This window comes from Crocodylus siamensis, chromosome 1 (assembly GCF_052110815.1).
Source record: "Crocodylus siamensis isolate JL-2025a chromosome 1, ASM5211081v1, whole genome shotgun sequence".
Taxonomy (NCBI): domain Eukaryota; kingdom Metazoa; phylum Chordata; order Crocodylia; family Crocodylidae; genus Crocodylus; species Crocodylus siamensis.
This window is the reverse complement of record NC_143395.1, coordinates 106,848,230-106,872,535: the sequence shown is the minus strand read 5'-3', so window position 1 is coordinate 106,872,535 and position 24,306 is coordinate 106,848,230. Positions and strand designations below refer to the sequence as shown.

At 43.6% G+C, this 24,306-nt stretch overlaps 1 protein-coding gene across 3 annotated transcripts in view; it reads right to left on the bottom strand.

The window, feature by feature from the left end:
* PDE7B (phosphodiesterase 7B) overlaps positions 1–24,306 on the bottom strand; it is a 315,205-nt gene that overhangs the window by 59,029 nt on the left and 231,870 nt on the right. For all 3 annotated transcript variants that reach the window (XR_016441412.1, XM_090039867.1, XM_090039854.1), the window contains one exon: positions 20,025–20,108. Coding sequence is in view for 2 of the 3 variants with exons in the window: in XM_090039867.1 (XP_089895993.1) it covers positions 20,025–20,108 (84 nt within the window). In the remaining variant the exon portion in view is untranslated. The remainder of the gene's footprint in view (positions 1–20,024; positions 20,109–24,306) is intronic.

Genomic DNA, 24,306 nt, shown 5'->3' with positions numbered 1-24,306 from the left:
AGGAAGTACTAAATGATGGCGCAGTAATGCCTACCCTGGCTAAAAATGGTTATTTTTAGCAGCTACAGTGCTGTAGTGATGCATTATAATGAGGTAGCTCATTGCTATGGTGATGTAGCCTCAGCATCATGGTTTGTGCTTACCGACTCTATCTTGTTCTAGCGATGAGCTATGATGCCATAGTGCATTGCTATGGTGACAGAGCTTCACACGTAGACACTCCCAGTAATAACAAATCTAATCAACTGCATTATCAGGTTGTTAAATGGTCTTAAATCCAATGTCAGTTATGTCACATTTATAAACTATTTACTGATACACCCTTGTCTAAAAAGCACTTGAAAACAAAACTGAGGAACAAAAATAATGTTTAAACAATACAAAGGAGATGATTTTAAAGTAGCAAAAAGGGGGAATTTTAATTTCAAGTTAGAATTCCATTGTCCGCTCATTAGCTGTGCAGAGATTACAAAATTTTGGTAAAGGCCTAAAAGCAAATAGAAGTTAAAGATTAAGATTTTACACAAGGCATTTAAGATTATACCGTTAGTTTACCATTTTCTTTATATTTCTGACATTTACCATATGGCTAAAGGATCTGGATTAAGCCATATAACAAGCTAAAGTACAATGTATGAATGACAACTAGTTGTAATTAAGAGTAAAATGAGGTACAAGACACAAAGGACTCAGCTCATAAGGGGCACATATATAGGTGCCCAAGGTGTCTATGTAGATTTCTTTACACGTAAACCACAGCTATGGGTGAAAATCTATATGGAGAGAAAAATATTGACATTATAAAGCTGCAAAGGGGAATGTGGGACAGGATCTGGCAAGTGTATGCAGTTCTGAAATGAACCTAAAATACAAATAAGCAGGGCTTTTGTTTTATACCCTTAAAACATCAGATGGGATTTGTGATGATCCTTATTTAATTGCTCTTGTGCCTTCTGGATGTTTTTCTGTTTATCCACAAGAGCAGCATCTGCATTACCCTTAGGGGTACACATCAACATATCCCACTGAAGTTTTACCTAGACCAATTGGTGAAAAAATCTCTGCTACAGATAGGACATATTTATGTACAAGGCTACATACAGATGTTTCATAGTTGGTAGGGTCAGAAGGGACCTAAGCAGATCATCAAGTCCAACCCTCCTGCCATGGGCAAGAAAGAATGCTGGGGTCAAACAACCCAGCAAGGTGTCTACCTAGCCTCCTTTTGAAGACCCCCAGGGTAGAAGCGAGCACCACTTCCCTTGGAAGTTGGTTCTAGCTCCTAGCCGCCCTGACTGTGAAATAGTGCCTCCTGATATCTAGCCTGAACCTACTCTCCGTAAACTTATAGTCGCTGTTCCTTGTTACCCCTGGTAGTGCTCGGGGGAACAGGGACTCTCCCATTGCCTGCTGGTCCCCCTTGGAAAGTTTATAGGTGGCCACCAGATCCCCTCTCAGCCTTCTCTTGTGGAGGCTGAACAGGTTCAGGTTCTGTAGCCTCTCCCCATAGGGCCTGCCCTGCTGCCCCTGATCACGTGAGTGGCCCTCCTCTGGACCCTCTTGATGCAGTCCACGTCTCTCCTGAAGTGCGGTGCCCAGAACTGGACACAGTACTCCAACTGCGGCCTGACCAGTGCCGCATAGAGGGGGAGAATCACCTCCTTGGATCTGCTTGTGATGTATCTGTGGATGCATGACAAGGTATGGTTGGCCTTCCTGACCGCGTCCTCACATTGGCGGCCCATGTTCATCTTGGAATCAATAATGACTCCAAGATCCTTTTCTGCCTCTGTAATGATGAGAAGGGAGTTCCCCAACCTGTAGGTATGCTGCTGGTTCTTCCTCCCCCCACATCTTAGTGTCATCTGCGAACTTGAACAAGGTGCTTTTCACCCCCTTGTCCAAATCGCCGATGAAGATATTGAACAGTATGGGCCTGAGAACTGAGCCCTGGAGACCCCCTGCCCCCATTTCTCCAGGCTGAAAATGACCCATCCACTACCACTCTCTGGGTGCAGTCCTCTAGCCAATTTACTACCCATCTGACTGTGTAGGCATTGACACCACAGACGCCTAATTTTTTAATGAGGATGGGGTGAGAGACAGTGTCAAAGGCCTTCCTAAAGTCCAGGAAGACTATGTCCGCCATGACACCTGCACCCAAGACTTTTGTGACCTGGTCATAGAAGGCCACCAGGTTGGTGTGACAGGACCTGCCTCTAATGAACCCATGTTGATTGTCCCTAAGCATAAACTCTCCTGCTGGCCCCTCACAGATGTGCTCCTGGATAATTTTCTCAAAGAGCTTCTCTGGGACCGAGGTAAGACTAACAGGCCTATAGTTTCCTGGGTCTTCTTTCCTCCCTTTTTGTTCATTTCTACTGGAAGAAATTTGTGGTAGAAACAGTCTGGGAGCTGGACTGTATGGCCATTCCTCCTGCCTTATGGCTGGAGAACTTCACAGGCAATCTCTCCAGTCAAGGGGCAATAGAGGACTGCTTCCCAGGGCACCTCTACCCTTAGGGTAGCCTATTACTTAATACCCTACCTTCTCCCTTGCCTCGGGAAGTGTTAGGTTGTCAGGTGGCAGGTGCTGAAAAGCATCAGCTGCCTCAGACAGCCAGGGAGGGTTCCTGCCCAGGGAAAATGCCCCATCCTGCCAATTGACCATCTCCCATGGTGGGAGTCCTTATGGTTTTCCCTACAGGAGAATAGCTTAGCACCTTCAGCTCCTCAAAGCTGACCATGAGGAGTACAGGGAGAAAGGGCCCACTAACCTGCTCTGCAGCAGGGATATGGAAACCTGCCTTGTCCTGTGCTCCTTTGGGATGACCCAGAACATTGTGGAATGAGACAGGGACATTTTGCTGTGGTTGCAAGGCTCTCCAGCCTGCTTTGCTCTACTCTGCTCTAGGTCAGCTGTTCAGTGTGGGTGGCAAAAGGAAGCCGGAGAGGCTGGGAGCCAGGAGACAGGCTTCTAGGGAAAGCTTCTGCATGCCAAGTATCCAGCCCCTCTAGCTTTCCCTTGCAAGTCTGTCACTAATCTGAGTGTGAGGGCGGTGACTTAAAAGCTGGTGGCAGGGAGCAGGACTCTAGGAAGTTCTCCTCAATCCGACCTTTTTCAGCTTTAAGGGTCTCCGAGCCTTGCTTCCAGCTTCTGGCTTTTACATCACCAACACACAACTCAGCTTGGGAGCATGGGTAGCAAGGGGAAGTTGGAGGGAGTTGGCAAAGCCCCCTGGCCTCTTTCTAAACCAGGGGACTGCCTGGTTTGGGGAAGAGTCAGGGAGAGGTGGCCGCTGCTCCGCTCACCTCCTGGGCTATGGGTTGAGGGGAGCAGCTGTCCCCTGCACCAGACTTTCTTCTGGTCCCCAGGGGACCAGAGTTAAGCCAGGGGAAAGTGTATAGACATCCAGTCTCCTGGGAGCTATTTAACTTTGGTTGTTGTTGAGTTATTTTTCTCCCCAAGTGGCCATTTTTGCCCCAGGAAGAAAAGCCTAAGCATCTGTACACATGTGTTTTCTATTTGGTAAATGACAATTCTCCTGGTAGAAACTGAATGTCTGTGCGTGGCCTAAATCACACACAGTCTTCTGGTGGAGCAGCAACCTGAACCCAAATCCTCCAGCTCCAAAAATACATACTCTTTGAGTAAAGAAGATGCTAGCAGGTCCCTTGTCCATTTTGTGGGGCCATTATTAAAGATCACCATCAACTAGATATACAAAAATGTATATTCATGTTGGATGCTAGGGAGTAGTTGGATGATGGAGAGTAGCTGAATACTGCAAGTGGCCTGTAAGAGGTTAATATGTCATGAAGAACCACTGGTTTCCTCTGTCAAAGCAAAGTTTTACTGGCAGCACAGAAGAGAAAGGAGTCACACAAATCGTCTCTCCTTTACATGATTTGCCACTCTGTATACCCCACCCTCTGTTATTTCAGTGAAATAAGGTTTCCTGTACTGCGAACTCCTGAAAACTTTCTACAAGATTTCTCTATTTTCTATTGCTCTGTGTGTGCTCATTTTCCTAAAGATACTAAAAAGATATCTATATCATTAAATACAATCTGTAAAACACAACTTCGACACCTACAACTTATACTGCTATTCTCCTACAAACCTCCCTCCCATTGTTCATTATATAGACATGTTTGGTTCATTCCCCACTATTCAAATGAGTGCCTGAAGAATCAGAAATGTAAGGGTTGTGGTGCAGAGAGGAAAGGAGATATTTCTAGCAGCCTGGCAGGAGGCAGATAGGTGACAGTGAATAGCAAACTGAGAGGACACAATTGGACTCCACCCCCTATAAATTTTGGAGATAACTTCCTGCAGTGGTTGCCAGCCTGACACCTGACACAAGCCTTTGGTAGGTAGATTCAAAATAAATTTTATTAGCCGAATAGGGCAAATTGGTGCTTACTCTTGTAAATTCCTCCAGCATGGACAGGGCCTCTGCCAAACTGTAGCATGTATTGGAGCTTAGATTTACAGCTGTCCCACTCAAGTCTTGTCTGGAGCACTGCACCACATTATTCAGTTGTCCAAATTCTCCTCTCACATGGGACTTCCCTGGTTCCTGAATTTCATTCAGAATCCACATCTATCAGTTATAAAACCTTTGCTTTTATCTGTACATCTCACAATATTTTTTTCATTAAAAATTGCAAAAATCTGAGAAAGCATGTGCTCAGATTCTCTTTGAAATGTCTAGATGTTAACTGAATACAAGTCTCACAGAGATTATTAGAAGCCTTTGTACAATATAACAGTAAGCACTTTGGGCAAAAAAATCTAATTTGTTACGTATTTTGTAGGCTGCCTGGGATAAGGGGGCCTTAATTTGCTGTGACTATTATAATACAAATTAAACAATCATAACAGTACACAAAATTTTAAGACAATGGAGTTACAGCTGAGTCATTAATTAGCAGCAAATAATTTATTCAGTGTATTTGGCCTTGTCTTGCTGAATATTAATGAACAGATCACAATGGACTTGAAGTTACTTGTAAACATGAACAAATATTTTTGTTTGGCTTTTTTTTCTTCTCTATGGACTGACATCTATGCATGACGTTTGGATTTTGAGCTAGCTCCAGCTGCTATTGGCCAGAGAAGTCTCACATGTATTTCAAATTTTTTAGATTTGATTGGATGAGCATAATTCTTAAAATCAGTCAGAGAGTGTGAAGAGGTAAGTAGGACACTGAGTAGAAGAGTGAAAGATCTGAAGAACTGGTACATCTTAGAAAATTACATATTTTCCTTTTTGGTACTGATTAGGCTAAGATATCCCAGATATTAGTCTTAGAAAATTGAGTCCTGCACACCATCTGGATACAGTTTAACTTGTTTTATTTATCAAAGTAATATGAAGCAAGTGCTTGTACAGGAGCTTAGCTACAGTGCATGTGATCATATCCTTGTCTGGCTAATTTAATTGCTCTGTGAAAACATTTTGGTAATTTGTCACCTTACTGTGCCAAGTAGTGTCCTCGCTCACATAAAACAAGCTGTTGGTGACAGTGAGTGTTGGTAACAGTTCAGCCTACAAGCCATAAAATTCCCATAAAACTCTTGACTTTATTGACAAAAATTAAGTATATTTAAAGAATTACTGTATCTCCTGGGGGTATCTGAATGGACCTACCGAACTAAATGCTAGCGATGGAGATGTGAGAATAACCTATCTGTCAGATGAACCTGGAAGAAAGGGTTGCCAGGTTATGTTGAATCAAAGTCAACCAAAGACTGTGGCACTGGTGTCATCAGGAAGGCTTTGGCTTCCATGATCACAGCCCACTCTTTGGCGAGAGAGGCAGCGAGCTGCTGGGAAGAGATGTGCTCTACCTCTCTCCCCTGGGGAGGAGGCGCTTCTCAATGAGACTGGCTGACCTGCTCCACTGGGCTTTAAACTAAGCCCGTTGGGGGACAGGGGAACTACTGCCACTGCTGGCCTGCTGAGCAACCCTTCCAAAGCCAGCAGGCCAAGGCACTTAAGGGAGCCCATCCCTACCCCAGCCCTGGTGCAACCTGTGGGCAAGGCAAGAGCCCCCAAGGGGACACTTGCCTGCCTGTACACAAATGTCAGGAGCTTGGGGAACAAGCAGGAGGAGCTTGTCCTCCTGCTCAGTGCAAATATCATGATGTCATAGGGATAACGGAGACCTGGTGGGACTCCACCCATGACTGGACCATGGGTATTGATGGCTATACCCTGTACAGGAGAGATCATGTAGATAAAAGGGGCGGGGGTGTAGCTCTCTATGTTAAGGAAAGCTATGCGTCCCTGCAAGCTGATATTGGTGACCAGGGTGGATGACTGGAGACCCTCTGGGTTAAAATCCATGGGGAACACGGCACAGGGGACACAACGGTGGGAGTCTACTATAGACCTCCCACCCAAAGTCCTGAACTTGACCAGGAGTTTGCCCAGGAACTGGCTGAGGCTGCACGCTCCAGGACCATGGTTGTCATGGGTGACTTCAATTACCCGGACATCTCATGGGAGGATCACTCAGAAAAATCCGAGTGGTCGCAAAGCTTCCTCTCATGCGTGGATGACCTCTACCTGACTCAAGAAGTCTATGGGCCAACTAGAGGTAAAGCGCTGCTCGACCTGGTACTGGCTACTGGGGATGACCTAATTGGTGACCTAGTGATTGATGGGAAGCTGGGTGACAGCGACCACGAGCTGATCACCTTCACCATCCGCCGTAAAGCTGGCATGTCAGTCAGCAACACAGAAGTCCTTGACTTCAAGAAAGCTGACTTTAACAAGCTCAGGAGGCTTGTCACTGAGTCCCTAAGGGACCATGACCCCAGGGAGAGGGGAGTTCAAGAAGAGTGGTTGCTCCTTAAGGGAGCGATCCTCAATGCACAAGCTAAGTCTATTCCATCTCGTAGGAAAGGCAGCAAGAGGGCACAGCAGCCCCCCTGGCTCTCCAGGGACCTAGAAGACCTCCTGAGGCTAAAAAGAAAGGCCTATGAAGGATGGAGGATAGGATTCACCCCCAAGGAGGATTATTCTGCACTGGCCTGGTCCTGCAGGGAGCAAACCAGGAAAGCCAAGGCTGCAACTGAACTCCAACTAGCTTCGAGTATCAAGGACAATAAAAAGTCTTTTTTCAGATATGTGAGGAGCTGGAGGAAAAGCAAGGGCAACATTGGACCCCTGCTAAACCAGATGGGGCAACTGACAACTGATGCCCAGGAAAAAGCCACCCTATTAAATGGGTACTTTGCGTCGGTCTTTCATCAGTCCCGTGGGATGCCCATGCCCGCTATGGGACAGGGAGGTCTGGGTGAGGGAGATCCCCTGCCCTCCATTAATGCTGACCTCGTGAAGGAACACCTTGAGAAGCTGGATACCTTCAAGTCAGCCGGCCCTCACAATCTACACCCCAGAGTACTCAAGGAGATGGCGAACATCATAGCACTGATCTTTGAAAACTCCTGGTGCTCTGGTGTAGTGCCCAAAGACTGGAAGAAGGCCAATGTGATGCCTATCTTCAAGAAAGGAAGGAAAGTGAATCCGGCTAACTGTAGGCCTAGCAGCCTGACTTCTATCCCGGGGAAGATCTTAGAAAAGTTTATTAAAGAGGCCATCCTTAATGGACTGGCCGACGCCAACATCCTAAGGGATAGCCAGCATGGGTTTGTTGCGGGTAGGTCTTGCTTGACCAATCTCATTTCCTTCTATGACCAGGTGACCTATCACCTGGACAAGGGAGAAGGGATTGATGTCATATATCTTGACTTCAAAAAAGCCTTTGATCTGGTATCCCATGATCACCTCTTGGTGAAACTGGCCAATTGTGGCCTTGGATCCACCACAATCCACTGGCTGGAAAATTGGCTCTGTGGTCGGACCCAGAGGGTAGTAATAGATGGAAATCAATCATCATGGTGTCCTGTGACTGGTGGGGTCCCCCAAGGCTCTGTCCTTGGACCCATATTGTTCAACATCTTCATTAATGATGTGGACATTGGAATCAGAAGCGGACTGGCCAAGTTCACTGATGACACCAAACTTTGGGGCAAAGCATCCACGCTAGAAGACAGGCTGACCTGGACAGGCTCAGCAAATGGGTGGATGAGAACCCGATGGTGTTTAACACTGAAAAATGCAAGGTTCTCCACCTTGGGAAGAAAAACCTGCAGCATCCTTATAGGCTTGCAGTGCTACACTGGCTAGCACTACGGAAGAAAGAGACTTGGGGGTCATCATTGACCACAAGATGAACATGAGCCTGCAATGCGATGCTGCGGCTTGTAAAGTGACCAAAATGCTGGCTTCCATCCATAGATGCTTCTCAAGCAAATCCCGGGACGTCATTCTCTCCTTGTACTCAGCTTTGGTAAGGCTGCAGCTGGAGTACTGTGTCCGGTTTTGAGCTCCACAATTCAAAAAGGATGTGGAGAAGGTTGAGAGAGTCCAGAGAAGAGCCACACGCATGATCAGAGGTCAGGAAAACAGGCCTCATGATGACAGGCTGAGAGCCATGGGGCTCTTTAGCCTGGAAAAGCGCAGGCTCAGGGGTGATCTGATGGCCCCTGTAAGTTTATCAGGGGTGACCACCAGTAACTGGGGGAATGTTTGTTCACCAGAGCGCCCCAAGGGATGACGAGGTCAAATGGTCATAAACTACTACAAGACCGTTTTAGGCTGGACATAAGGAAGAATTTCTTTACTGTCCGAGCCCCCAAGGTCTGGAACAGCCTGCCATTGGAGGTGGTTCGAGCACCTACATTGAACACCTTCAAGAGCAAATTGGATGCTTGTCTTGCTGGGATCCTATGACCCCAGCTGACTTCCTGCCTTTTGGGCAGGGGGCTGGACTCGATGATCTCCCGAGGTCCCTTCCAGCCCTAATGTCTATGGAATCTATGAAAGTAGTTTACGCAGTGATTCTCAACCCTGCAAGACGAATCCATGGTTACTCCCTGGCTCCTGGCAGCCCCTGCGTACCTAGCATGTACATGGGGAGGCAGATGCAGGGCCACACATTTCAGCCTGGCTCACTTCTCTCACTGCCTCTCATATTTCTAAGGCTAATGGGAAGGGCTGTTAGTCCATGTGACTGCAGATGCTTCCATACAACTTATCAGAGAAGCAGTCTTTGTGGCAGGGGCTATACTTTACCCCTCAGACCAGGTGGAAAAAGCGGGGCACGATGGGATGAGGTCCTGTGCCCGTCATCCTCACCTAGATTCTCACTCCATGGTTCTCAACCAGGGTGCTGCTAAATCCCAGTATGTTGTGGAAGGGTGCCTGGAGGCTAAAAAAGTTGAGAACCACTGGGTTAATGGAATCACAGAACATCCAAAGAAGAAGAGTAGATTTAAAGGCAGACTTAGACATTTTCTCCTGATTTTTTTTTTCCAGCCCTCATTAGGAACCAGACTTGACTGGTCAGCAAAATCATCTTAATGCTAATAGGTCTAATTTAGCTTCCCATATGCTATTATGAAAGGGTGTTGTACATACCAGGACATTCGTTTTGCCAACAGCGTTTTATCTTTTTAATACAAAATCTTGACATTGCCCTTTCAGTCTTGTCTGTATAGCCACATACTCAGGATCTTTCACTTAAATCTGCATATGTTCTATACTTGATTACAGCTTTGTGACAGGAAATGTACCCCCCTCCCTATTGCCTTTGAGGAAAATCAACATAACCTGTAATAACAGCAAACCCAACTTTCATTCATCATCTTAATGATTCTCTCTCCCTACTCGTTCTTTTCCTTAAGTCATTCGGAAAGTGTCCTCACTGTTATCGTCAGTACACCCTTTCCCTTTTCTAAGCACAGAACACAAGGTCAGGTGACAAAAGGAACAACTCACCATTCCTGTATTAAAGAGACACTGTCAGGTGAATTTAAGTTTATTACCTATATTAAAAAAAGATTACAAAGCCTATAGACTTATATGATGGTATAAGTATTAACATTGTTTTTAAACATTATCACTAACCTTATAAACAAGGAATTAATACATTCCAAGTTCACAAGCCAGACTACAGTATTTTGCTAATGCATAAAAAACACACATGCAAGTAAATTTAACATACCAGTTTCCGTTTTTCCAAGATGAATGAAGTGCTAAAGCTAAACAAATGGCGGAAATGATCGTAAGTAGAGTTTCTTTTCCAGCTACTTCATTTCACACTGTAGGTAAGAATGTTTTCAATAGGTTTTTAAATTTTGAATTTTTCTTTAAGACAGAAGAGATGCAAACTGACATTCAATGTTAGGGAGAATTTTGTAGCAAAAATGAATTTCATAGGAAAAATGAGTTTTGTTACTGGAAAATGGAACTGTTTTTGCACTAAGACAATATTATGGAATCCCATTTCATCTTGCATGAATAGAAGGCTCAGAGCAAGACAACAGACTGACTGGTTTGGGAAAAGTCCTTTAGCAGCCCTAATAAAGCCAGTATGCCTTTCAAGAACCTGTTGGAGATACCTCTCTGTAGGGATTTCTCTGTAGTGAAATCTCAGAGAGATGGAGAGAACCTCAGTAAGTTATTAAACCCTTTTGGTTTAATAAGAATTCAGAAGTTTTCATGTGTATTTGAGCCCATTTAGTCTGGGTAGTCCATTACATCCTTGAACACAAGGCTTTCTAGCACTCCCCATTTAATCTAGGTTCTCTTATGGTCTTGAAGCACTTCTTCTCCCAGCCAAAGAAAACAAAAACAAAGTTAACTAAATGTTATTAAACCTCAAAAAATATTTGGGTTCAGGTTACTGGAGCTTCAGATGAAGGTTGAGGTTGGCTTGTATTTTATCTGGAGGTGGGCCCTAACCAAGTCACAGAGTTGTTTAAAAGCCAAACCTGGAGCTCTATCAGAATTTTACAAATGTGCTTTCTCTTTATGATGGGATAATTGAAAACCACAGATCTAATCATCCCCAAATTTTGGATGTCTTGAGAGCCAGACTGCATAACTAGGAATCTACATCGTATTTTAGCAAACCTGATAATACTTTGCATTCTTCAGCACCTTTCACCTGTAAATCTAGAAGTGTTTTTTAAATACTCATTAAGCTTCCAGAATGCCTGTGAGGCAGGCAAAGATAAACCTTATTAAATGACTATAAAGGCATCTTTTTTTATGTACTGGCAAACTGAGGCACAGGTAAGTGAACTACATGCCCGAAGTCACACAACACATGGATAGTAAAGGCAGAAGGAGAAGCCAAGGGCCCTGAATCTCATTGCCTATTACTGATGGTGGTTCATCAAAGCTAGCTTTGTTCACTAGTAATGATAAATTGTTGGACTAATCTTCTGTGGGTGCATCTACATGTGCAACTAATGCAATGCAATACACTCCAGAGTTTATTGCTGTTTGAATATGTGCCCTGGAATGCAGCTTGTTGAACCAGGTTGGAGCAGCCTCAGTTGACAGGGGATCTGGGGGGTTAGCCTGCCAGCCCAGAGCTGCTCCCTCCAGCTTAACATGCTGCAGTGAGGCTGTCCCTACAATGAAGCACCCTCGTGCCGCAGCCAGTTGGGGCAGCATCTACATGTGTGCTGCTGAGGAGTTTTTTACTCTGCAGCAGGATGTATTTACAAGTACTATCCTTCTGCAGAGTGAATTAGTTTACTGTAGCTTAATAGGGGCACGTGTGTTTACTCCAGCCTAACAGGGGTGCATGTGTAGACACCAAGATGTTTTCTGCGCAGCTAATTAGTTTACCGCACAGTAAACATCCTGTGTAGCTGCACCCTGTTTGTACAAAAATGTCAGGTTCTTTCCTGATAAATACCCATGTCTGTCTCAAACCTGGAGTTCCTCAAAATAAGTGATATTCAGACCTTGCAGATGCTTTCCAATCCCACTGTTTCAGTGGTTCAAGGAATTTCCTCATTTTTAATTAATGCAGCCAAGAAATGTACCATATCAGTCACAGACACAGCACATCATAGGATAATAAAGCCTATTTTAATCACCATATGTGAGTCACTGGAAGAATCTGGTTCGGTGACTCATTGAGCAATTTAGGCAATCAGTAAATTAAATTACTGCTGCCTTACTACTAAAGTTTTCTGTTTCTGAAACCTAAACTGTGCTTTGCTAAAAGGAAAATTGGAGGAAGATGATTCCTGCTGCAGAAGTACTTAAAACTCCAAATGATTACATTGCACAATATTCACATTATCTCTGCTTCTGTCTGTGGATAGTATGGAAGTTCAGTGAGCTTGTGCAAAGCAAAATGCCTGCAAACTGCCATCATGAAATTAGCCTGAGTTAGTTTCAGATATAAGATTACACTTCAAATTTCAGTCAAGTTTTCCAAAGATTGTGAGGTTTAGATTTAGATTCAGTGCTCTCTCATATACACATTTTAGTCTTCTGTGCCACAGCATTAGAACCCCCCATCCTTCCCTCCCCCTTATTCCATTATTTTGCTTGTATAGGATTTTGAGGGAATTTATGTTTCTAAATTTTAACTGTCAACTTCCACCTCCTTTTAAGTCACTTACTTCTGCAGGACAAAAAAAAGAAAAAAGAAAAAAAAAGAAAATGGCTTTGACTTTAGTTCTTACTCTCTCCATTTCCCTTGAAGTTATGGTTTGATCATAGTTTGTGCCAAGGGGAAACTCCTTCTGTTTCTCATATTTACCTCCCTGCAACAAAACACTCTACTCTCTATTTTCAGCCTTTGTGCCATTTGTAAACTGAACTCGGTCTTTCACTATAGGTACCTGAGTTAGTTAGGAACTCGATTCAAATGTTCACATCACTGGATTACTCATGGAACGGGGCATATTGCAAGCCAAGTAGACAGCAGGAGTACTTGACAAGAAAGTTAAGCAGACAATTGCTTGGGTCCCAAGAACTAGCAATGAGTATGGGATTGCAAGCCCACCAACCCTTGCCATAGCCCCCACAGTGATGATGATACAAGGAAGAGTTGCTACTCATTGCCTTATGAAGTTCTGGATTGGATTTATTGCTTTGCTGACTACAATTATGTACATTTCCATGGTATCAGAGACCTTTAGAAGTTGTGGCGGTCCAGTAGTTTGAGAAAAGAACCTCAACATAGCCCTGGCACAATATAGGAATATAGCCAGACTGGTGGTATGAAGTAATCTGATTAAATACTGTGTTGTCATTTATGATCCATTTTGGCTTCCACAAATCAGCTTACAAAACCAAAAATCATTAGTGTAGCTACAGCTCAAGAGTGGTCGGTACAGATATTAAAAAAGTCTCAGGTGGAATTGATCTAAGCTAGATAGTTTTCTGAAAGCAGCATAGTTTAGATCAGTAGTGAACAGAACACAGAAGGCACAGACAGAAACGAAATTTGTCACTTGATTGATCCCCCGAAAGCACTCTACAGCTGGCCCTAATAGAAGAGCATGGCTGCAGAGCAATCCAATTGCATGAAGAATTAACCCTCATTGTATAAGACTTCAGATGAAGGCAAAGTGGATCACTTTCCATACTTCATGCCAGCTCCAGTGGCTGGGCTGCTGCAGCCTAGCTCTGTCCCTGGTGCTGTCTCAGGATTTGGGGGGAAGGGCAGGGAGGCAGCTCAAGCTGGTGTTTTCCCAGCCTACACTGGAGTGGAGGTGGGTGGATTGGAGCTGGGCAAACACCCCCCTAGCTCGCTCCCCTCCTACCTCCCAAACTGAGACAGCACCAGAGCTGGGAGAGGCAGGGGTGGGGTTAGCAGAAGAGGCTGCCAACACACAGCCTCTCTCTCTCTGGATCAACTCCAAATTGGAACTACATCTCCCACCCTCCTGACCCAGCAGCTAACATCTGTTGGGTCAGTAGCATCAGTCTAACTCATGGTGCCTTCTGTGAGGTGCCATGAGTTAAATTAGACAACTGCCCTGCTGTCTCTGCCTACATTTGTTCTTTGGTGGGGGAGCAAATTTTAGACTGGGTTCTGCTATTTTTAAACCAGGCTGTGTGTGTCAATCTTCTGTTCTATTAAGGGTATAGACCAGCTTTGTGTGCTGAACTTCTGTTCTGTTACAGGTATGGACCAGTTTCTTATCACTTATACTGGTACCGGTGTAATGTCTGTACCTGGCTGAGAAGCTTAAGTATCTATATCAGTTTCTGGGCACAAAAATAACAAAATGAACACTGAAATCTTACCTCTCCCCCAGGTAGGAGAGCAAGAGAATGCATACAGAATCCTGATGATCTTTAGCAGTTTGGGACTGTCAAAGTCAAGCTGCACACACCAACACACATGGACTGGGGGAATGTTTAGGTGCCATCACAGATTTCTGCTCAAACAGTAGGCAGATAATTTTACTCTAGGTGGTTCTTACTAAGCTTTTAGAAGTTCTGTCATCAGAATACAGGCAGTTTCCCTTTCTAGATAGACTAGGGGTGGGCAAAGTGTGGCCCAGGGGCCAGATGAGGCCCACCAGGCCATTTTATCCAGCCTGCAGGGCCTCTAAAACATTTAGAAAATTAATATTAATTTGTCCTGAGCTGCCTGTCATGCAGCCCTCGGTGGCTTGCTGAAACTCAGTAAGCAGCCCTCTGCCCAAAATAAATGCCCACCCCTGAGATAGACTTTACAACTGTATTAATCATACATTAACTTTGTGCCAGAATCCAGAAAAAATCAAGTTATGGATAACCTGTGTATTAAACCATACTGGCCATATAAGGTGAAAAAAATCCATTGGAATAACGGAATCTATAAACATCTCATAAACATAATATTTAAATTAAAAACATCTGAAATTAAGTAGCAATGCCCTGAAATATTTGTTTTAAGAAAATTTCAAGTGTTTGTTTAAAAGTAACCCTTAACTTTTTCACTTTCCTATGAGATGGGAATGTATTGGGTTTGCCAGAGAGAGATGTAAGTCCCATTTCTCTGAACCGGTGGGAGTTACATCTTGAACAAATGTTTCTCATGTTCTTCTTTATAGATGTTGAATATATTTTCCAGGAAAGTCTGCTCTCTATAGTTTTCTCTGCTAATCCCTCTCCTGTGCTCTTCAATCATGTTTTAGATCTAAACCTTCTCGTTGTTGGTAATAGTTACAAAAACAAGCACTACATGATGCCAATACATTATGGTAATATTACTCCTGAGACTTCACATAGGAATTTTGCAATATTGATGTTCATACTTTCTGTGGTTTTTTAAGGAGAAGTTCAGTAACCAGGGCTTTGCTTGTATACATAGCATGTATTAGAGAGACAGGCCCTAAGTGGGTATAGATGGGGATAATATAAAATTCTGTTTATATCTTGGCAGTATGTCTTTGTACCCAGTTCTGGTACTGTCTGCTCATCAAGGTTCCCTCTAAGGTGTGCATGTGTGCAGACACGCACAAGTAAAAGGCTGGCCATGCACAAACTTTTTTAGTTCGTGTACCTGCTGGGCTGCGGCGTGGGACGCTTACATGATGGTAAGTTCCTCTGAGAGGCAAGGAGGAGGTGGAGGCAGAGGCGGGAGCCTGGCACTGGCTTCACAGGCTCCAGGGAAATGCTCCGTTCCCCCACTTAGCCTCAGGGAGCGAGGAGGCATGTGGCATCAGGGCTGGGGCATGGAGCACTTCCCCGGAGCCCACGGACCAGTTCCCAGGAGCCAGCAGAGCCTCACTTGGGGCAGGCTCCTCCCTGAGGTGAGGCACGGCAGGGATAGAGGCTGGGGCTGGGAGCTAGCACAGGCTCCACCAGCTCTGGGAAACTGCTCCACTCCCCAGCCCTGATGCCATGTGCCTCCTCGCTCCCTGAGGTGAAGCAGGGGACCGGAGCAGTGTCCTGGAGTCTGCAGAGCACCCCCTAGCCCTGAAGCCCCCTAGTCCCCCAGCCTCCAGGCCCAAGCCCCCACTGCCTGCCCCAAGTGAGGAGCTTACCTTTGGTAAGTGTCCCACGCCGCACTGATGCAGCGTGCTCACGGACTAAAGTGGCGTGCTCACGGACCACACTACTCCTTAGGGGGAACATTGCTGCTCATATGCATGCAGGACAGCAAATATGTCACTGTAATCCCTATTTGCAATATTAGTGATTTAGTGCTAGGAGACTTGACGTTACTTGGGACTTTAAAATAACCAGAGTTGCATCACTCCCTAAGAAAAAGACAGTAAATATACACATATTTGAAAATACGGAGGGTCTGCTACTTTTCGCCATGTAGAGAGGGGAAATTCGTCTTTTTCCAGCCTAAATGACTCATTTCAGGCTCGAGAGGGGAAAAGAGAAGTCCCTGGGAGGGAGAACACAGTGACTCAGCATCTGAACTGAAATGTGAAAATGACAGCTGGCTCACAGCCACCCCATAAATGAGCAGGGTGACTCCTCTGTAGCTGAAGGTGCAGTATACAAAAAAGTGGATGAGTTTTCCTTAAGATCCTGGGGGATAACTGTTCTTCTGGCACGGTTTTAGTATCTGCTGAGGTGTTGGGGCTTACAACCCACTTTATGGAAATGGAAGGCTCCCCCTAGCTTGCTCCTGTGGCCATATGGCTGAAGGCAGGTGAAACTTGGGGGCATTTGACCCCCACGCCTCTGGGCTTGGGCCTGCATGTAGGATGCCTGCCAAAAGACGTTGGAGCTATCTGAAGCCTCTGGTGGGGGTGGAGGATGTTTGCCGGTTGTAGGGTCACCTATGGTTCTGGACTGATTCATGGATTTGGATTTGATTTGGCTTGGAACACAAAAAATGTCTTTAAAAAAACAGTATTTAAAAAGGTAGCTCTTAAGTCATAGATGGCAGCTACATACATGACAAGTGTCTTGTTCCAACACTGATCAAATGCCCAGTGGTTTATAGTACCTCTCTCTCCAATGATCTCCCCCAGCCAAACCAAAAACAGCATGTACACCTGACAAATCTTCCTGAATTGGAAGAATGGATCAGTAAGATTCAATTAGAGGGAAAAAAAGAAAGCCTGATCTCCAACAGAAAAGCTCAAGAGGTTAAGGCAGGGGTGTCAAAGGTATGGCCTGGCCCGTGGAGCCCTATCATGTGACCCCCAGTGCTGCTCCTGGGTCTCAGAGTTGACCCACATGCAGCCCATACTGGATTGGCCCTGTGTGCAGGGCCTGGGACCTGTGCTACATCTGGCACCTGCCCTGGCTGGTCTGGGACTTGTACCTTGTGCAGCCTGGGTCCCAGACCAGTCCTTCATAGACACTTCAATCCCAGACTGTCTGGAACCTGTGCTGAGTGCATTGGATCTGACATGAAGAGGGGAGAGGGGGCTGTGAGCTCAACTCAGCCCCTTGGACTAGCCCTGGGCCACTCATTTGGTCTGCAGGACCAGATGTGTTTGAAGCTCTGCTTTAAGGAGTATGAGTGTTTGACAGAAATACAAACTAAACAAATACATTTGACAACAAAAGTCAAATAACTGAGACCATGTTCAACCTGAATACTTAGTCACTTCTGCCACTCTGAATGAAAGCTGGAATTTCTTAGCAGCTGAGTCCATCTGGTGTTCTTGCAAGTTGATTTATAAGTAAGGACAAGTGAACTGGTTCTGATTTAAGCATGATTCCAATTTCAATGTTGAGAAAGATGTTTTGGTCTCTTACATATTTTTTGACATGGACTGGTGTCTTCTTGTACCCCTAAATTTGGCTCTTCCTTACTTTTCTGCAAGGAAATTAGCCCATTCTGAGCTACATGCTCTGCAAATAAACTGCTTCTGGTAGCCCAGCTGGCTCCTTTAAGGCTAGCATGGATATACCAATACCACTGAAGTTAAGAGTATAACTCATTCCTCCAGGTTGGATTTCAAATTCTTCCTATTCCTTCCCAATACCTTGCTGCTAGTGATACTTGATTCAAGTTCTGTTCTCCACAAACCATATCTTATGATACTGCATGAGTCTCAGAAGCAGATCTGGACAACATTTTTCAATTGCATATTTTATTCACTGACAAAAAAGACTCAGGTTAAGTGATGCTGTTTATCAATTTGTCTTGATTAGTCATATCATTTCAGTCAATAAAAAATTAATAGTGTAGCTGCTGCTGTTGCCTTTGTGGGGGGTTACAAAATGGCTGCTGCCACAGTTGGCAACTGGCCACACCATCACTGTCAGCAGCAGCAGCAGCAGCCGGAGCTGCTGCCGCCCCATGCACTACCGATGAAGCTGCCCTCGCTCTGCCGCTGGTGAAATGTTTCATTTTTACCATGTTCTAAATAACACATTTTACACTTTTATTTTAAAATGATGTTTTGTTTTGAAATGTACCTGCACATTATGTTTTAAAAAAAATAGTTAACCCCCCCCCGAAATACTGTGTCAGATGAATTGTTTTTTTCTAGTTTATTGGAACAACAACCCCCCCCCCATTATTTCAGGTTGACCTCGCATGCAAGTTTTTTCAGTTTTTTTGGTTGGCTAGCAAACTGGAAAATCAATTTTTCATGGAGCTCTATGCAATTGATCTCATGCTCTGGCTGGCCTAGGCAACTTGCTTGATTCATCTCATCCCCTATAACTCCTTAGTTTAGAGTTTGATGGAGCTCTGACCTGGGAAATATCCCTGGTGTGTAAGATTTGACAGATTTGACAGTAGCTGGTGTGGGCTAACAGAAGAGGAGGTGGAAGATTGATGTAGATGATAGCTCCAATATTAAAAGCCAGACTGTAGTACTCTGCCAGCTTCCAGGACCATCAGTACACCAGTGCTCTAAGTCTTCTCCCTGACACACCTTTCTATTTCCTCCCCTTCTTCATGACCCCACCCCAGGACTTCCCTTTCTAAGCCTTCCCTTCCTCCAGTTCTTAGTAGTTATGTAAAGAGTTATACAAACAAGATTTAAAATGCTGGTTTGATAATTGCTTTTTAATGAAAAATGTAATCACCAGAAGATTAAAACTGTAATCATGAAGCAGCTGTTTGGAGTCCTGGTCTATTCTGATGAAGACTGTTAATAACTTTTTGATTCAATGGTAACGCTGAATGTAGGAGGATATGCCAATGCCTACCTAAACCTGAATGCTGGAGTTAATATTTTATTCTAGTTGAATGTCAGCGCCAGTCAAATCATTGAGTAATTGCTTATTTTTAATTATCTTCATATACTAGCTAAGCAGAGTGCAATAACTTTAAATTCTGGACACCAGCACAGATAGCAATAACGGGAAGGGAAAGACCTCTATGCAGACCTTGTATAAACTAGGGTAATTTATTAGGGGAAAAAGAACTACGAACATTTATTTTTTTCCTTGTCATTCATTATTTTCAGCAGAGACAAAATAACTTTAAGTTAATACTGTCCTTTAACAGATGTTCACCATAGACTATATCCCAAATCCACTGTCAACAGGAAGATGCCACCGGCCTTTGGGCTGGGTTGTAACCTTGTGCAAAATAATGTCACTGTAAGCCACTAGCCTGTGTGTGTTGTGTGTCCTTTCTGTGCCAAATCCAAAACAGTGCATTTCTGTTACAGCTACAGAGATCAACTCGGGGTGCATCTACACATGCATTAATGTGCTTTTCCTAATGTGCATTAAATTTAGTACCTCCAACGTAAGGTACTAAATAAATGTGCATTAGGCTGCCCTAATGCACAGTACCAAAAGCACAACTTTTTAAAATGATTCTTAATATGCAGTAGCCTATTTTGCTGCACATTAGTGTAATTGCTTGTTTTTTTTACATGACGCTTTAATGCACAGTAAAATAGGCTACTGCACATTGAAGTGCATGTGTAGACATGCCCTCCTTAGCTCAAACCATAGAGTTTCATGCCTTTAACTTTGGAGGTTCCTCATTCTAATCCTGAATATTGGACAAGATGGCACCCATCACACCACACTGTATTTACTTGACAAACTAAGCAGTGGAGACAATGAACCTGTAATCAAAACACTGGCAAGTGCTGGTTGTGAACAACAGGTGGCTGTAAGAGGGAAAGCTGGGCTGTAAGCAGGTGTATCAAATGAGATGTGATGATTCTTGAGTCACACACTTTCAATACCCGTTTTGTTTTTGACAAGTTTCTCTTTAGGGAATTAGGTTCAGTGAGGTGATGTACTTACTGTTGAGAAGACGGAAGTCTATAAATGGGTAGGAGCCACGGCGCTCAGAGAGAACCCCTGTCTGACCTCTCACCCGTGCATCTCCTGCAAAAAACAAAAAGGCCCAGAGATGTTAGAGATGTTGCTGCCCTTTCATCTTGTCCACTCCATTCAATATCAGTGGCATCTGCCCTGAAAACCAAGCTTCAAATGCCATCTTCCATGGCTTCCCTGTTGAACTTGGTAGAACAGAAGGGATCAAATGCTGACATGATTAAACACCAGAAAAAATGTATCCACCCTGAAAAGATTTATTTATCCTATTAAGCAGCTGCTCAATCAATGAGCAAACACTTATAACCTCAGGACTACAGCAGAAGTCTAAATTTCTTATCCCAACTATGCAATTAAGTTTATGGGTATTACTTCACTGCTAAGCATATGCTCAGTATTGTGTAAGACTCACTGTTCAGCATTCTGCTCCAAAGAGAATAGTGTCAACCTCATATGTTCAGAAATCACAAGGCAAACTTCCCAAAATCATGAAACTGGTTTAAAAATCATGGGATGTTTTAAAAAATAACAAACACTGGTTTCTTTTTGAGCCTTCCTCAGATGAAGTTATCAAGCCTTTTTCTTAAACCATTAAACCTACAAATTATAAACCATTAATCAAGAGGCAAGGTCTTTTTTATGATACCATTTACTGGACCAACTGTATAGTTGGGAGGGCTGTTGAACAAAGTTTTAGGAATCAGGTGCCCTTCCTCAGGAGGGTCCCTGAAGGCCTTACCTGGACCAGATAAAGCCTTCTTGGACATTTCCTGGACCATCATGGCTACATCAACACTCCAATCCACTCCACTACTTTATTATAAATGAAAATTTTGATCTTCAGAAATTAGCATTGCCTTCAGAATCCCAGGGATGAGGTCTTTAATATGTTGGAATAAGACTGATTTTGGTTCTGACCGATTTCAGGTTATATTCCTTAGTTTTGCTGCTAGTCCTACCTTTAACCTTCTTCTACAGAAAAGTAGCTGTATTGCAGGAGAGTTATCAATAATACCTCCCAGGAGTGCTCACAGTGTAGGAGTCACAGAGCTTGAAAAAAAATATATTTTTAAAGAGTTATTTTTAAGGGATATCTCTGGTTGGCATGAGTTTAAAACCCAAAGAGCTTCACTGTTAAGCTCTATCACTCATACCTAAAACCAAGACTTCTTAGAGCACAAAAAGGTGTTCCTGGTGAGACAGTTATTTTTTCCATGTAATATTCTCTGAAAATGTTAGAGAAGTCCTTGACAGAACTGTCAAGTGGAAAGTTTTAGTAGGAGTAAAATTGAGGAAGGCAGTCCCTAGAGGTATGAGAGCAGCAGAAGATAGCGTTCTGAGCAAATGAGAACATTTCAAGTTCAGCGTCTTCAGGCTACAAATTGGAACCTACCTTATTTGTTTGTGCTTTCATTTATTTATGGTTGCTTATTATTTCATTTTATTTTACTGGTCTCAATAGCAGAGGAAGATTACATGTGTACTTTCTGGTACAGCTTAATTAGGACCACAGCTTGCTACTCCGAGGACAAGGACACACAAAGAAATTACCATGAGGTAAAAGAAGGCATGGATTTACCATATATCAGCCATTGTAGGGTAAGTATACTGTGTGCATGCTCTTACTCCGCAAGAGATGAAAATTAAATTTGTGGCAGACTATCCCTCCTTGACTGAGGAGTAGGCAACTGTGGTTTAATTTTCCTCTAATACAGGGTAAAAATAGGGACATGAGCAGCTACTTCAGAGCAATAGATGCACATAAAATCCTGCCCCCTCCCTTCTCTCCTTTTTACCATGAAGTAACTACCATATTTACCAAAACCCCAAATGCCCCTGAATTTAAGACAATTCCCCAATAATTAATTCTAAACATCAAATTTTTAAAACATTAAAAAACCCCCACTTCCCATGTCTAGAATTTAATTTTTGGAGGGTCCCCCCACCACTTAAATTTGTTCCCGCCTCCCACTGTGGCAGGGGAACAGGTGGTGGTGAGGTAGGTGGCAGGGAGTGAAGGCCCACCTCTTGCCTCCTGCCCCGCTCCCATTTGCCCCCCTAATTGCCTGCCCCCAGCACTGTCTGCATATCCTGTGCCTGACCCCACAGTTCTTGTACCCCCTGTGGCCTGCCCTCCTTATCTGCACCCCTTCAACCTGCCCTCACTCTCTTGCATTGAGTAAATATGGGAGTTTTATTTTTATGTACCTTTACTAGCGCTACTTTATTCTACAAGTATTCCCATTGGAATCTATGGGATGATTCACAGAGTTAAAGGATGGCAGAATGTGGCCCATATCATATAAGCCAAATAAATGTGTACTTCTCACTAACGTAAGGAACAATAACACTGAGGAACAGTTCCTGCCCTGGGCTTTTATTTTTCTTGGTAGTCCAATGATATAAAAAAAACCATAAAGAGACTGATACACCTGTCATTGTGAGCAACGCAACAAATAGAGTATAACAGAGCAGTATAAAACAGAATTCTAAAGATAAAAAATAATTGGAAACCAAATAAGTTTCATCTTAGCATTCTGAAAGAAAAAGCAAATGATGTTGCATATCTAGTAGTGAGGATTTTCTATAAATCTGTCAAACAAGATATTAGTGGAAAACAATAAATACCTGTATATAAAGGGGAAAGTGGATCTATACAGCTACCGGCCCATTCATTTGATCTTAATAGTATGGAAAGCTTTTGAACAAATTTTAAAGGCAAGAATGATTAAAGACATTGTGCTAAATGGCAAATAGAATATAATACAAATGGATTTATCAAAGGTAGTTCATACCAAATGAACCTGCTATTGTGATAGCTTTGATAAGATAACCGATTTTCTTAACAAGAAAAATGTGTTAGATTAATATATATGGGATTATTTAGGAACTTTTTCCTTCAGGTCAGAACAGAGGGGTATTGCCATCTTCTGCAGTGTGGGATGTACATTTTTTCCTAGGATTCTCTGAATAAATTAACTCATTATTTTCCGTTCTTTGCAGTAGCAAGGTATTAGCAGTTCACTTTTCTCCCCTGTTTTTACCTAGGGTAGGTTGTAGGGCGTTCTTGGTGTTTCTGATTTTCTACCTTGTAGGTGTGGGCAGGGGTTTGAAATGGTGATTTTGGTTTGAAGTGGCAATGCTTAGGTAAATAGCTAGCTACCTGTGAACACAGGGCATTGGACATCATGGCCCAATCGTTTGTTCCTATGACTTCAGTACAGCATTTACCATAACAGAGTGCCACATAGTTGAGCATGCAGACATAACAGTTACATTAGTGATTCTCAATCAGGTGCCATGGCACCATGGGGTGCCTTGGGATCCTTTCAAGGGTGCCATGGGGTGTCACACAATATTAGCACTGCTAGGTGTGCAAACATAATTCACAAGATAAACTCAGAGATGTCAAACCAGTTGTGGTCTTTCTGAGTTCTTTACAACAGAAGAATTGCATTCATACTTTTCTGTAGTCAATTAGCGAAGGCTAAAAGGTAACATTTTTGGGGTACTTTTTTAAAAAGGTAACCACTGAGTTACATGTCAAGAGCTGAAGTGTGGCCCTGAGTGGTAGTTCCCACTTCTCTTTCAAAGCTCTTAAATGTAACTTTGACCATTCAGCCCCAGCCAGTTACAGGCTGAGCCACCAACAGTATGTGAAAAAGTCAAAGACAATCCTTAGATGTATCAAGATATTTCTAGCTGATACAGGAAAATATTAATGCAGTTGCACAGACACTGATGAAACTTCATCTGTGTTCAGTTTTGGTCATCCATATTCAAGAAAGATTAATTCATAGTGAAACAAGCGTAGAGCGTGGACAACTCTATTAGAATGACCAGGGCAATAAATGTATGCTCACCAGCGTGTATGAGAATACCGCGTTTCTGAAACACTCTTCCAATGGGAGTAGAAAGGGCAACCGCCCCCCCACCCCCAACAAGTCTTAAAATGGGGCTTGATAACTTTGAGTCTATTATGAAATGCAATTGCCTACAATATTGGAAGACCAAATTTGATCACCCACCAGGTCTTTTCTAGGCCTATGCCCTTTCCCCTGCATAATAGGCCTGGAGTTTAAGTACAAAACATGATGATCTGGATCCAAATCATCAGTGAATTGTTGCTGATTCCTGTTGATTGCCATGAGTCTTTTGTGGTGTTATTTCCTGGCTGTGAGTGAACCCAAGAGGTTGATGAATTCTTCCTCCTGAGTAACTGTTCAAGATCCACGTGCAGAATCGATCT